The sequence below is a fragment of the Mirounga leonina genome, unplaced genomic scaffold, assembly GCF_011800145.1.
Source record: "Mirounga leonina isolate KUSES-001 unplaced genomic scaffold, KU_Mleo_1.0 Mir_174, whole genome shotgun sequence".
In the NCBI taxonomy this organism is placed as follows: Eukaryota; Metazoa; Chordata; class Mammalia; order Carnivora; family Phocidae; genus Mirounga; species Mirounga leonina.
In genome coordinates, this window is record NW_023270451.1 from 76,718,535 (window position 1) to 76,733,427 (window position 14,893).

The 14,893-nt window shown below is 44.8% G+C and overlaps 1 protein-coding gene across 1 annotated transcript in view; it reads left to right on the forward strand.

Moving 5' to 3' along the window:
- Positions 1-14,893, forward strand: part of TBXAS1 (thromboxane A synthase 1) — a 156,745-nt gene that overhangs the window by 91,614 nt on the left and 50,238 nt on the right. The window contains exon 7 of the mRNA XM_035021219.1: positions 14,386-14,474. Within this exon, the coding sequence (XP_034877110.1) occupies positions 14,386-14,474 (89 nt within the window). The remainder of the gene's footprint in view (positions 1-14,385; positions 14,475-14,893) is intronic.

A 14,893-nucleotide genomic window follows, 5' to 3' on the forward strand; every position in this document is an offset into this window, starting at 1 on the left:
ACACCTTTTCCATAGGGAGGAACCAGAGAACCCCTTGAAACAAAGGTGAGCTGTGGATCCAGTCTGAAGGAGGGAAGAGAGGGCCGTGGACCGCGGGGGAGGAGTGAACGCCAGGCACACAGGCATGCCCAGGGTAACCTTGGAGGCCGCGTCAGTGGGATAGGAACACAACATGCTGCCAGCTCTTTAAAACCCTGGGCTCCCTCTTTCCCCCAGCCAGAGACCCACCCTTTTCTTCCGGCCCTCGGTCCTGCCTCTCGGCCAAGTTCCGTCACACGTGATCTTCACCAATGGCTGGTCCGGCTTTGGTGTTTGGCCTGAATTCTGCAAGCATTTGGGGGACCGAGCACTTGAACGCTTCTGATGTGAAGTGCTCAGGGACTGACTCAGAGTCCCAAGTACCTGGGCAACTCCAGAACAAGCGTCCTTCCAGAGCCATCCACCATGTCTAGCTGTTCCAGACCCAGCCTGGGCTCCGTCTTCAGGTCAAGAAATGAAAGCTACTCTTAAACTCAAGATGCTCACCCATACAGTCCTGTTGAATTCCTATAAATCTTCTGAAGTCCCCCAGAAGGGGAGAGGTCCCATACTTCGTAATTAATCCCATCCAATAAAATGCGCTCAGAAACCAGTGATCCTGCCCACGTTTGGTGAGGTTTTGGTATTGGAGGGCGGCGGGTGAGCTCAGCCTGTAGCACCAGCTGAAACTCACCGAGCTCTTATCTGTGCATCTGTCTCGCCGCACTTCATCTCCACCACATCCCTGTGAGGTCAGTACTATCAGGATCACCCTCACTGCACAGAGAAGGAAACTGAGGCACAGAGAGGTTAAGTAACACGCTCCACGTCACACAGCTTAAGTGGCACAGCCAACGTCTTAATCCAACTCCAGAACATGCTTCGCCTCTCTTACCTTCGTGTGATTTTCAAACATTGTTCTAAGCCTCCTTAGGACCGTCCCAGGGGCCATCTGGAGAGCGGGGGGAAGGAAAGGGTAGCAAACGGGGCCTCTGTGGAAACCTAGGGGGATCAGAAGCAGCACTTCTGTCTTTCCTGCCCAAGTCTGGAAGCTACTAAGGTATGGAGACACGTTTCACACAGAGGAAGTACACATTTCTCCTTTCTTACCGGTAAAGCCCTTTGAGAAACGTAGCTCCACCATCTGGTCACGTGGGCCTGCCACTGCTTCACCCAGAATGGGACACGGCAGCATGAGAACGGACCCAGATCCTAGTAGGGCTGCCCACGCACGCTCGGTTCCCTCCTCGCAGGCCCCAGTCTGACCCGGGAGGGCGCGGGGAGCAGGAGACACGGCCCTCCTCAGCCGCAGGTACACATGCGAATCACCTGGGAGCTTTGAAAACCAGGGCGGAGGCCCGCATCACCAGTTCTGATTAAAGCGGCCTGGTTTGGGAGGCAGCCCGGGTCTGAGGGGCTTTGCGGCTCCCCAGGTGATTCCCATGTGAAGCCAGCGCCGGGTAAGATCCCCTCAGGGAAACGCAAGGACGGGCGGTCTCGCTTCAGCTGGAGGAACGGGCCCTGCTCCACGCTTCGCTGTGCTACATACTGAGATTTCGGGTGAGGATCTGTTCCAAGGAAGGGCCTGCTTCTTTAAAAACTGCAAAGCAGAAAGATGACCACCCAGACAAGGTGGGGGGAGTGTCACCTTTATTACAGGCAGTCACTAAAATGTTGAGGCAGCCGAAAAGAGGGGTGGGGAAGAGAAGTAGGTAAACCGAGGGTTGACATCACTAGCTCAAACATGTCCCATCAAATTTCTTTGATCATGAGTAGACAGTGGTTTCGGGCAGCACAGCAGATGCAGAATCTCATCACTTGTTGAAAAGAAATTGATGAAGGGTAGCTGATTTTTTTTTTTTCTAAGTAAGCAAGAAAGGGGAGAAAGTTTTCTCGACAGATCTGAGCTGTTTCTTTGGGGAAAAAAATAATAAATCTGGGTCTTCTTTCAAGGTCTAGATTTCTTTAGCACTCTATAGAGTATACTCCAAAAACTGATAGAATGTCGTTTCCCAAACAAAGTCAGTGCTCCTAGGTTCAGAAGGAGAAAATGCTTTGGATTCGTTGCAGAAAATAGAGTTCCTCCAAGTGGTTTATTGCACTAAGGTACCAAGGGGAAAGCGGGAGGTCATATATGATGTGAAGGAGTAGAGGAGAGGGGAAGGGAGGAGGGAGAAATTTCACAGACCAGATTCCCTGGGTTTTGCTTCAGTTCTACCCCATTACTTAACATATACTACCCGTAAACTTAACTCTATTGAAAAATCTTCCCACTCAATATAGTTGAATTTAAGTTCTGGGGTTTCCATTAGAAAGGATGCCATTCCAGTGGCAGCAATAGTCACCTCTCTCCCCACCTCTGGGGCATTTAGACTGGGTGAGTTTGAGGTTCTTGGGTGGGAGGGGGCATCTAAATATGTCAGGAAGTAGTTGACTGCAGGTCAGGAGCTCAAGAGAGAGGGCAGGAAAGATGGTCATCAAAAGCAGACATGGCAAGGTCACGCCCAGCGTGCATGCAGTACAGGAAGAGAAGAGGGTGGTGGTGAGAACCATATTCAAGTGAGGGGCAGAGGAGAGACCTACAAGTAAGACTCAAAAAGAGCAGCCTGCTATAGAAGTCCAGGAGAATGTGGAAGGGAAATGTATTTCAAGGAGGAAGGAGCAGCCAAAGGTGTTAAATGTTGCTTAGGTAGAAAGGAACACCAGCACAGAAAACTATGTGACAAAGATAGTATTTTCAAACATTCAAGCAATGTCTGTGTGCGTTGTATTCTACAAATCATGTCTCCTGTAGTCTTCCTTCTTGCACTGAATCAGTGGTGCGTGTTGCTTCAGAAGGAGGCAGGGGATGCCTTCCAGAATCAGGAGGTCGGTGCTCAGTTTTGACCTGCACACACATCAGGCTTTCTCAAGCCGTATTGAGACAGTGGTCTTGGAAGCTAAACATTCTTGGGGAAGAAAAGATTTTTCTAATTTAGAATTTTAGAAATTCTAATCTTAGAATTTCTAAAATTCTAAGAAAAGAATTTTCTAATTCTACAGGCAGCTTCCCTTGGAATCTGAAGAGCAAGGTTTGGGACTCTGAGCACAGATCACTCTGCACCAAAGTATAGACAGGATGGAGGCTATGACAAGGGCTAGTTGCTACCCTGTGGAAGATGGGTGGAGGGGAGGAGGGAGGGAGGGCAGGGTGCCAGTCTTAGTGCCCCTGACTACCTCCTCCCCCAGCCTAAGTGACCCTCTAGGTTTCTAGATGCTTCTTTGGTCTTTAACCACCCATTGCCCTTTGCTCTCTAGGTCACTGGTGCTCAAACCCTGTGTGACCAAGGGTTGCACCAGAATCACTTAGAATCCTTGTTAAAATACATAATTCTAGCCACTCTAGGACCTCAGAATGAGAACTTCTACAGGTGACTGAGAATCTGTATGTTTTGCAATGTCCCTGCCATAATTCTGGTAAGAGTCAGAGTGGAAAGGACTGGTGTGAGTCTTCCTCTTGGTCCCTCACCTGACCATCAAAGACCTGGGGTTTCCCCAGACTTGCAGGAGCTGAGCCCCAGAAACTTGTCTCCCCTTCCCTGCTCTGTTTTTCTCTGTAGCTTTACTGCCGGCTAATAGCCCATTTACTCCTCTTTTCTCTATCATTAACTGCATAGCAATAGGCACATAATGTGTACTCAGTGATGATTTGCTGGATGAATGGATGGATGGATGGATGGGTAGGTGGGTGGATGGACAGATGGAGAATCAAAGAGCCGGGAAGCTTTCTACTGAAGGATGTATGTTAAGACAAAGATAAAAGTAAAACAAAAGGGAATAATTTTATCAAGGAAAAGCTAAATAAGGGGATGAGGCACATCATTGGCTTTCTCTTTGGAGAGTCACAGGTATATACATGCAGAAATAGAAAAAGCAGTTCCCAAAGACAGAGAGAGGAGAGTGAGGCACACAGGGACACGGAGTGGAGGAGGCAGAAACGACGAGAGAAGCTTGGACAACAGACCCGAGCCTGCCCTCCCCTCGATTATGGACACCTGAGCCCGTCTTCCCCCGAAATAGCTTTGAAATATCAATATCTCCATTCCTTGCTGAATTCATAAATAGCTTGGGGACTTCTGTTATCAAACTTCAGAATTTATTCTTGAAATAAAGATTTGTTTTCCCTTGGAATTCTGCAGCTTGTTTCCATTAGCACCTTGGCAGTCTACGCCCTCTCCTACCTGTGTCTGGAAGTGTCATTAATATTCAGAGGGCCGAGATGGCACTGTCTTTATCCATGTACATATTAGACAGCTTTGTCAGCAATGCTTGAAAGTTACTTTAAAATCAGCATTAAGGCGCCTGGGTGGCTCAGTTGGTTAAGCGACTGCCTTCAGCTCAGGTCATGATCCCGAGTCCTGGGATCGAGTCCCACATCGGGCTCCCGGCTCAGCGGGGAGCTTGCTTCTCCCTCTGACCCTATCCCCTCTCATGCTGTTTCTCTCTCTCTCAAATAAATAAATTTTAAAAATTTAAAAAAAAAAGATTTTAAAATCAGCATTAAATCACAAAACCGTATTTTTTATTTAAAATAAAACTGGGTTTTGGCTTCATATTTGGGATGACGTAGAAAGATAAGGCACTGGTGAAAATCTGGTTGCTGCATTCCTGATTCCAGAAAAAGAGACCACCGAAATCATAGTCCAGTGACAGCCAAGCTGTTGAGGTCTATGTTACAGGATTCCTGAGCGCTGCTGGGAAAACGATGGATTTTTTGTTTTTATTAGGAAATATTTTGCCCAGTTGACCTGCCAGAGTGTTCGCCCTGTCCCCTAAAAGAGAATTTTTTTAAAAGGGCAACCAGTAGATTTATTGAGATTTTTAGAGTCTTATGCTAGATTCTCTACCAAAGACTATTAACGAGTAACCCTGGGGTTGTATAAAACTTTATTATGGGTCAGAAAGTAAATAGATTTAATTTTAGGAAACAAAACTGGAACTAAATTAATTCTCTCTGAGGGAAAAATATAAATAATGGGGAATCCCTGGGGACCCAGGTTAGCACTAATTTTATTTTTAAATTTTATCATTCATCTGAAAGAGGGAGCATACCGTGCAATCTACACATTTGTAAATTCCTCTAAGCTCTTCTGATTTTACAAATATTAAGTCAATTAGAGTAAGTTTCTAAGACTCTTCTAAGACTATGTAAGTCAGCACAAAAGTGGCAGCTTTCAGTGTAACCAAGAAGAAAATAATACACTTAAGAGGAAAGCATCAAAACTGTACTTACATGATAAGGAATTTTCAAGCTATGAATTACTACCAAGGAAAAGGACTTAAAATTGTTGAGGTCTGAAAAGGCCCATGGTCATACAATTCCATAAAATATTGCCAATCATCTTTTTTATTTTATTTTATTTATTTATTTGAGAGAGAGAGAGCACAAGCAGGAGGAGGGGCAGAGGGAGAGGGAAAGGGAGTAGCAGACTCCCTACTGAGTGGGGAGCTAGAAGCAGGACTCGATCCCAGGACCCTGAGATCAGGACCTGAGCTGAAGTCAGACACCTAACTGACTGAGCCACCCAAGCACCCCTGACAACCATCTTCTGAGAGATTAGCTATGTACCTTAGTATATGAATGGGTTGGGAGAGTCTGCAGTGAAGAAATCTGTTTAACCTTGTTTGTTCTGGGCTCACATAAGTTTTTAGTAGGTGAAAACATGGGTTGTTAACGTCAAAGCCAGCAACTGGGAGAAATGAGGCCACAGGGCACTGTGACTTTGGTGGTCCATGGGGGACGCCATTTTTAAGTGCCTCTAGCAGAGGCCAGGCTCCAAACTGGATGGACCATGGATCCTACCCAATATGGTGGCTCGTGTCTTCTCAGTCCTCAAAGCACAATAGAAGGAATGGGATTTCCTCATTCACCCACATCACTAAGCTGATGGTGACCCGCTGAGCAGATACAGGAGAGCTGGAAGCTTCATACAGGGGAGCCTGAGCCTGGCTGGTTGTGTCACTCAGCAGCAAATGAGCCAATCATATCTCTGGGCAGAGGGACTCAGTTAAAGAAAAGCCAGACTGACAGGGAAGGCTGGTATCTCTCACAGTCGCCAAGAATCCAGCGCTCTGCCTAATTTTTCACTTTCATCCAGATGTTTCCTGTCAGGAAGGCACAGTCAATAATATATGAATCTTAAAGGCGGAGGCAGATGTGGTTATTATTCCCTCTAGGCCTTTCCTGCCTTGGAGAAGACATATTACTCCAGAATGACTACAATTTTAAAAAATTTAAGTTGATATAGCCAGCTTATGCGTAAATGCATAGCTGCGATCATTTCAGTGCAAAAGTCTTCGCAGGATTACAGTCTTCATCACGGTTTGGCTTGGCCTTTAAATTTTCACTGTACACTCTTCAGACGATTGTGCACGAGGGCTTCTAGAACAGAACCCGCTCTCCCAGTAATGTTGCAGTAAGCAGCTCTCTCTCGGCTGCATGAGCCTCCAGCAGTCTATTCTTAATATTTGCTTTTATTTCTTAATCCTTCCAAACAATAAAAATGAAAGTCATTACAACCAAGTGTGGCTGTGGTAATAAATACTTTGGAGCCCCAAAATACATTGTCTCTGCCTGACCAGTTGCCCATTTTCCAGAATGTCTGGGTATTTCTCTAGCAGCAAGGGACCGTTATCCTTCGACACAGTTGTATTCCACTGACACCTAATCTCCTAATTAAAATTGGTATAATGATGGACTGTTTAAATTCTGGTTAAAATGTTCCTTTTCCATTTGCATTTAAAAAAAAAACACACACTCCTCATCACGAGTACCCCATCCTGGGTTATAATTTGGCTTTCCTTTGCCAGACTCATAATGTCACTCTGACTTGCCACTGGTTAAATCTAAACGAGCATCTAAATGTGCCTCCCAGCTTGGCTGTTGCTAGGCAACCCCAGCAGCCACCTCCTCATCGGGGTGAGTTCTAATTGGTCACAACTCTTGACAGGAACCACTGACTTATTAGAAATGACACTTGATTATTCACCTAGATGGCTAGAGCTGATACTTATCAGCAGGAAATTCTGCATAAAAATAAGTCGTGGATGTTTCTAATATCTGGGTGGCAAAAGGAGGTAATAAGTTTTGTTAACTGGTATTAATTTTACATTTGTTAGCCACCCATTTAAAGCACTTTAAGGTATTATTTTTTATTATTTTTGAAGTCAACAATATGTTTAAATACCATCTCCCATCCCCATTAGCTGACTCTTATTTATTCAGAAAATCCCCCTCTGACATCAGTTCCAAAACAACATTGCCTGCAGGTCTAAGAGTGCCAAATAGAATGAAACATTAAATTCATAAAATTCAATGAAGATTTATTAGTCCCTGTCTTTAAGGGGGTGTTTAATGTACAAGGGCAACAAAGTGCACAAATCCTACGTTACCACCGAGTAGTGGAAAATGGTGACAGAGTTCACATCTTCTTTCGAGCATCAGAAGCCACTTTGGGGGCAGGGGATAGCATTGGAAGTGAGTCCTGAAGATTTTACTGAGCTTTGACAGAGGGAGAAGGTGCACTGCGAGTAGAATGAGCTACAGGAACAAAGGCATCTGGACGAAAAGTACAGGATGTGTTCAGGGAATAGAGGAGTACAAATTGGCTGGAACACAGGGTACATGTAAGGGATTAGTGAGAGAAAACTGGAAAAGTAGGTTGAGGCACAGAGAGTTCTGTGCCGGGGGAGTGTTTGGTGCGAGCTTCACTGGAGGGCGAGGAGCTATTAAGTACTTGAAAGTGGGGGAGTAAGGAAAGGGGTTTCAGCCATTTAGCCTGCAGGATGCGAGACTTCCCCCTAGATCCTGCGACAGACACTTCCGGAACAGATGAGGACAGCTGCAAGTCATACCTTTGGAGTCTCCACTTTCCATGGCCCTGGGGTGGGGGGGGCGGGGGGGACACAGCTCCCGGGAGCCACATTTTCATCTTAGGGTGGGGCCCTCTGCTCAGGCTCTTTTCTGAATCCCTCTTCATATGTAGACCATGAGTCACCCTGCCTTTACACCATCAAAGTGTGGGGGGCATCTCAGTTTAGAAGTACGAGATAATGCAGAAGGGACCCTCTCTTTCCCTCTCCCTGCTCAGGAGCCTTCGGGCTGACTCTGTTCTCCAAAGTTCCAGGGGGCGCCAAGGGTTTAATGGTGTTTGTTTGTTTGTTTTCCAAGTTCATGGCATCAGAGCTGCATTAAGTGAAATTATAACCTAGAAGTCAGTTGACTGAGGAACAAAGGGAATGTGGAGGCAAAAGCAACAAACCAGGAGTCAGAGGATCTGAATTTCTAATTTTCACTTTTACTGAATTATTGAAACATAAAAATAACCAGATTTAGGTCTTTATGTAATTCTGAAGTCAGTGCATGAAAGAGATATAATAAGACTTTCTTACGGGGTCTTGGGATGTGTTGGAGCAAGTAGAGAGGCTCATGCATCCAACTCTTCACTCTGCCAAACTAGGAAGTTGCCTGCTCTTTCCATGGTCCCTAAGTAACTGTCTCAATCTGTTGCTTAGTGACCTCATTCAGATCCTAGAGTGTCCATGGAAAGGGACTTTATAGTGCACTGCAACTGGCCCCTTGTTTGGGGGTGAGGACCCCATCAGAGAAACTCAAATGACTTGCCCAAAGTAAGAGGTAGAACGAGCATGGGCACCAGATCTTTCACACAGAGCCAGCGCCCAGCAAACTGCACTGCATTCGTGCTCAGACAGAAAGAGCTCGTTGATCAATTAACATTCCTTCTATGTCAAGGCCCTCAAGGAACATTCAGTCAACCTGTCATCGCATAGATATTTCTAGAGATGCAACTGCATGTGTTGCACTGAGCTCATTCCTGATAGAACAAATACTGAAAACTTCAATAATACATAACACACAAGAGTTGCCACAAGAGGGTGACATTGAAAGTATATTAGTTAGTTACCCATTGCTGTGTAACAAATTACCCCAAAACTTAGCAGCTTAAAACAACAAAACTTTATTAGCTCATGGTGTCTGTGGGTCAGGAATCTGGCACAGCTTTGCCGGGCACCTCTGTTTCAGGGTCTCTGCATGTAGTCATCAAACTGTCGGCCTGGGCTATGATCTCATCTGAAGGCTTGACTGGGGGAAAATCTGCTAAGCTTACTCACATGGTTCTTGGCAGGATTCAGTTGTTAGTGGGCTTTGGAAAATAGGATAACAAGCTTGTTCTATGTCCTTCAATCAATGTCCCCACAAGTATTTTCATTAGACCAATCTGATGACTGAGTACAGAATGGATTGAAAGTGAAAAGAAAGAGGGCTAGGAAGCTCTTTGAAAATTGTTTTTTAGTCCACCTATATGTCTGGCACAATACAAAGTACTGAGACTACAAAGATGCTTACGCTTCTTTGTTCTCAAGAAGCAGGATGACAGCCACATTCCAGGTGACAGGTGGCAAAGCCTGAATTAGAGTAGTCGATGGGGAGGTAGAGATGAAGGGAGAGAGACAAGGAACTAATGATAACATGGTGAGACAAGAACAGGTGGATCCAATGGGAATAAGAGGAAAGAAAATGGTGCCAGGCATCCAAAGCAGTCTGGGAGCATGAGGGTCCTCCAGAGGATAGCTGGCCTGCCTTCTAGTGCCAAGCCTTTTACATATTTCTAATTGCTGTCACAACTCTTCAAAGAAGGTCTTATTATTCCCATTTTGCAGATGAAGAAACAGACTCACTGAAGTTGAGCAATTTGCCCAAGGCCACACAACTAAGAAGTGCCAAGCAGAAAAAATCTAACAACTGGCAGTGGCTTTGAGAATTTGCTCTCCCAGGGTCAAGTTTACTTAACAAGGTCAGCATCTTAGCCTCAGAGAAGGAAACACCACTGAAGAAATTCTGGGAATCACCTAGAAGGAGAGAAGAAAGCCTATGAGCGGGAGAATTTCTTAGCCCTTCTTTGTCATTACCCCATGAGTTGTCTCTTTTGATCACTCAGAAAGTTCTCTCCACCTTGTTAAATTAATTCTATTGCCCTCTGTCTATACCTTGACTCAGAATTCCTCAGGCACAGTCTGTAAAAAAATCCTTTTTTTTTTTTTTAACTGGGTGATTTAATAATACAGTCAACTCCAGGTAGAGAGCAGTCCAGAGCAAGGACTTCCTTCCTTCCTTGAAGAATTTCTTCCCTAGGCTGAGGGTGGTACTTTACCCTTGATGGTGACTGCTAGTTTCCAAATGGCTGACCAGCCGCATGCTCAGCATCATCTAGAATAAAGCCAACCCATGTGAGAGGTGAGAGAAGCAAAATGGGAACCCTTTCTCCTCGGGTGTGGCTGTTAGACTGTCATCCCCAAGAAGAAATCATTCTTTTAAAACCTAATAACATTAATATTTTATCTGATGATAAGTATCATGTCCATGCATTATGAAAACTGTGGGAAAAAAACAAAAATAAAAATTTCTCATTATCCTACAAGGATGAAATGTAACAATCAAATGAGAATCTTTTATTAAGATCTGACGATAGCATTGTGTGCTCATCTGTGCGTGTGTGTTTGCACAAGCCACCCATGTCTGCTTGTCTGCAAATCCAGGGGAGTAACTGCTGGGCTTGTGGATTGTATAAAGATGATTGCAAGCCCATCAAAGAGAGCTTTTGTTTGTATGCAACTCATGTGAGAGTGAATATTCCATAACTTCTTGTGTATAATGCAAGGAAGAAAGCCTGAAATGACGCCTATTGGCCAACATACAGATCATGCTCCACTGTCTTACAATATTTTCTCTGCATTGCTTCTTAAAACATTTTTCATATTACATGGCCCATCTCATATCACATTAACCCAAATAAAAATGTCATCATCCATTCAGTGCAACAGACAGCAAGCAGAGCATGGTAGAAAATTACAATCATGCCCATCAGCCACAAAGCATTCTAGTTACAAGCTTGTAGAGGAACCAAGGGTGGGCAGTGGGTCCAGCCCCCCTTTGCACTGTTCAGCATATGACTGGATTGAGTACGGGTGGACCCCTCTTTATGCAGAGGGCGTGCTTCTGAAGAGTTGAGTATAAATCTAATTTTATGTTGCACACCATTTTTGTTACATTAAGGGAGCTGTAAGCTTGATATCTAAAAAGACTTCCTTTCGAACAGCATTTTTCTTTTTTTACCACGTTCTTATTCCTCTGAAATAAATCAAAGAGAAATTTTGGTATATGGGATTTTATTAAAATAGAGTTCACTTGTACCACTAAGTCTATTAAAATAATGGAAGGATATAGCCAGCGAAGGCAGTCGCAGAAATGTGGATGAGATAGTAGAGTTCTCCAAACACGAAGGTAGTCTAAGATTTTTTGAGAGTGATGGCCCAGAGGCCACTAAAAGTGACCCATTTACACGCACTTTTGTACTGAGAGATTATTAAATTGACAGTGGGTGAACATTTAGAAAAGAATGCAGTTGTCATGAAGAGTCCACCCAGAGTTACGAAGAATAAATCAGGATAGCGATTCTCATCCCTGTTTTGAGCGGACTTCAGGATAGGCATATGAGGTAAATTCCATTCCTATTTTGGCAAATCATTTGACAAACTTACCCGGCCACCTTATTGATCAGTTGCTGCCTGGCTGAATATTTACTAGGTTCACGCACAGCTGGCCAAAGAGCCAGAAACCGAGATGACTGACCCATTCTGTAGCTACCTAAAGTAGCACTCTAGTGGAGGGCCACAGGCTCTGTGTTTGCTCCTGGATAAACACTGACAAACCGAACGAAGGCTTAGAAGGCACACTTACCAAATCTCAGATGGAACAAGAAGGAATCACCAATGTTACAGGAGATGAGATTTGAATGTGTGAGTACACCCCGTGGCCCACCTACACTGAGTACAAGCACTCTGGTGCTCTCAGCCCTTGAAGCTGGATGAGCAGAAAGTCCTTTTTCTCGGAATTTTCCTCTCCAGGTGCTTCTTCCAGAAGTCTTGGCAACAAGGAAGAATCTCAGATGCTCTGCCATCTCTCCACTGAGTGCGGGGGTGTACTCTGCTCTGAATGTCTGCTCCTTGACCTGCCCTTAGGTGCTGCCCAGGCCATCGTCCCCACTCTGGAAACTCACATGGCCCTGAGCTTAGCCTACAGCTCACTCTTACTCACCAGGGGTGTCCTTCTGCTTCTCAGCACCATCTCCTCCAGGGAGGGCTCCCACAGCAAACAGTTGGGCCCCTGGTATCACAGTTCTGTCCTTAGACTCCAGAACACATGGGGTTACTAGCAGACCTACAGGAGGGAGGGGTCCAACAAAGCCATGTGTCCCTCCAACATCTGGCCAACAGCCACCCAGGCTGTCCCACTGTGCCCGGCTTCTCCAATCACCTGAATGTTTTAGGGCAGTTAAAAGATTGTCCTGCTCAGAACACATGGCAGGACAACTTTTTACAGCAATAAATGTAACGTAAATATAAAGCTTTTCTAATGAATGGAGTCTGAAGTGTCAAAAACTCAATTGCATATGGTGATGATTTGTGGAAAAAGACCTTGTAGCTTTTGTTGACCCGAACCTCCATATTTGCCTGTCCTACGTGTCTTCTCTGGAAGTCCGCATACACCTGGGCTTGTGATTGGCAGGCAGGGAAGTGATCCAATTACGATTTGTGGGATCTTACCTGAAATATTGTGTTCCATTTATGGAGCTGCCTTTTAGGAGTAACACTGATGAGAGAGAGAGTGAATGATAAGAATGGAGAAGTGTGCGCAGACCGTGTTGCACGAGGAGCGGTTGAAGGGACGGGGACAATCGTCTAGAAGATGAGGAGGAGCAGTGCTTTGCTGTCGGAGTATTTGAACCACATGGAAGAAGTCAACTGAAACCAGTGAGAGGTTGTTAGAGGGGCCAGATTTTGGCCTCAGCACAACATACCTTCTAACAAGTAGATTAACATCCTATAACTTTCCCTAAAGCCTCCAGACTTTTAAAGGCAAAGACTGGGTCTTCAGTATTCATTCAAATTCATTCCCTCGTTCAACAAATAATTACTATGTGCTAGACATCGTTCTAGGTTCTGTGGACATAAAAATGAACAAAAAGACAAAAATCTTCCCTGCGCTCAGGAAGTTACATTCTAGTGTCAAAATCGTAAAATCTGAACATATTTAACATTTCGAAAATGTTTTCCATAAGAAATGCTCAGAACAGGGGTGCCTGGGTGGCTCAGTTGGTTAAGCAATTGCCTTCGGCTCGGGTCATGATCCTGGAGTCCCGGGATCGAGTCCCGCATCGGGCTCCCTGCTCGGCAGGGAGTCTGCTTCTCCCTCTGACCCTCCTTCCTCTCATGCTCTCTGTCTCTCATTCTCTCTCTCTCTCTCAAATAAATAAATAAAATCTTTAAAAAAAAAAAAAAGAAATGCTCAGAACAATGTTATGGCATGTTGCTTTAGCTATGGTGTCATTCTAGAACAGACACTGGTTAGAAGGATTCCCCTCGATGTTTCCGACTTGGCTTTGCAAACATACAGGAGAAAATAGAAGATCACATGGGTGGCCATCAGGCTCCGCAAAGAATCCCACCCACTTGAGCCAGCCTGCTGGGGTCAGAGTGGCGGCAGCCAAAAATGAGATCCAAACTTGATGAAGCTGGACAATAATTACATGAATGTTCACGATACCATTCTCTCTGTGTGTGCATATGCTAGACGTTTTCCATAATGAAAATATTTTAATATAAAAAAAAGAAATTCAGCAATTTTTCTGGGTGGGCATGGAAGGCGTCTTGAAGTCAAGGGTTCCCTTACATGTACGTATTCAGAGGTTTAAGCAGCTGAAGCAGAAATGAATAGCCACCCCTCAGAAATGCTCTACAAGTGATTTTTGTATTGAGTAAAAAGTTGAAATGGACGACCTTACGTTCCTTTGGAGACTACGATTCTATATTCTAGCAGAAGACCTAAAGTATAATTGGAACCAAGCAAACATGGATTTGGGCTAATTCCAGAGAGAGTACATATGGATTGTGGTCTATTTACTCTCTAATGCTAACCAAATGTCATGAAACCAAGTACTGATTCTCATTTCTGTCTAAGCCCTTAATGATCATTTTTGTAATTATTTCACAGTATTTACTCTAAATCCTTTCTTCTTTTTGCTTCCAAAAGAACAGATTGTGTAAGCTAAAACAGACGTTTACAGCTATTGTATTTTATGATATTTGTGAATTTCAGACCCTCCCCTTGAGTCTTAGCTGCATGAAAGTTAACCTTGAAAACAAGGTCTGTTTTCCCAGGAAGCGCCACACATAACCTCTTTATCTGCAGCTAATTTAGGTGTGCTCCCTGCATGGTGTCCTAATTACCCCTTTGTTATCTTCTATCAGATGATGCCCCTAATCAGCCAAGCCTGCGATCTGCTCCTGGCTCACTTAAAACACTATGCGGAATCTGGGGACGCTTTCGACATCCAGAGGTAAGGGTGCTACGTGGATACAGGACAGATGAGAAATCGTGCTTTTGAATTGCTGCTTCTTGTAACTGTACATAATTGCTGGACAATTACCTCGGGACCAGCAAACTGTGGAAATGCTAGAAGCTCATAAAAAGCATGGGTGGACTGAATAATAAGAAATGAAATCCACGTAAAATGTGAAGAGAATGTGAACAAAGCCCAGGGTAGGTGTGGCATGGTGAGGGAAGCCTTGAGTGGGGAGTGGTGTGTGGGTGGACACGCCCTCTTGCCTCTGCAGATGCAGGAGGGGGCAGAGAGGACAGGGTTCTGGCGGGGGGCGGGTGCTGGTGGCGGGGAAAGTCCATGCATTTTTACTGCAAGAAGAATTGTGCTCCCCAGACTAGAAGCCATTACTTAGCGGTGGACACCAAATTTAAATG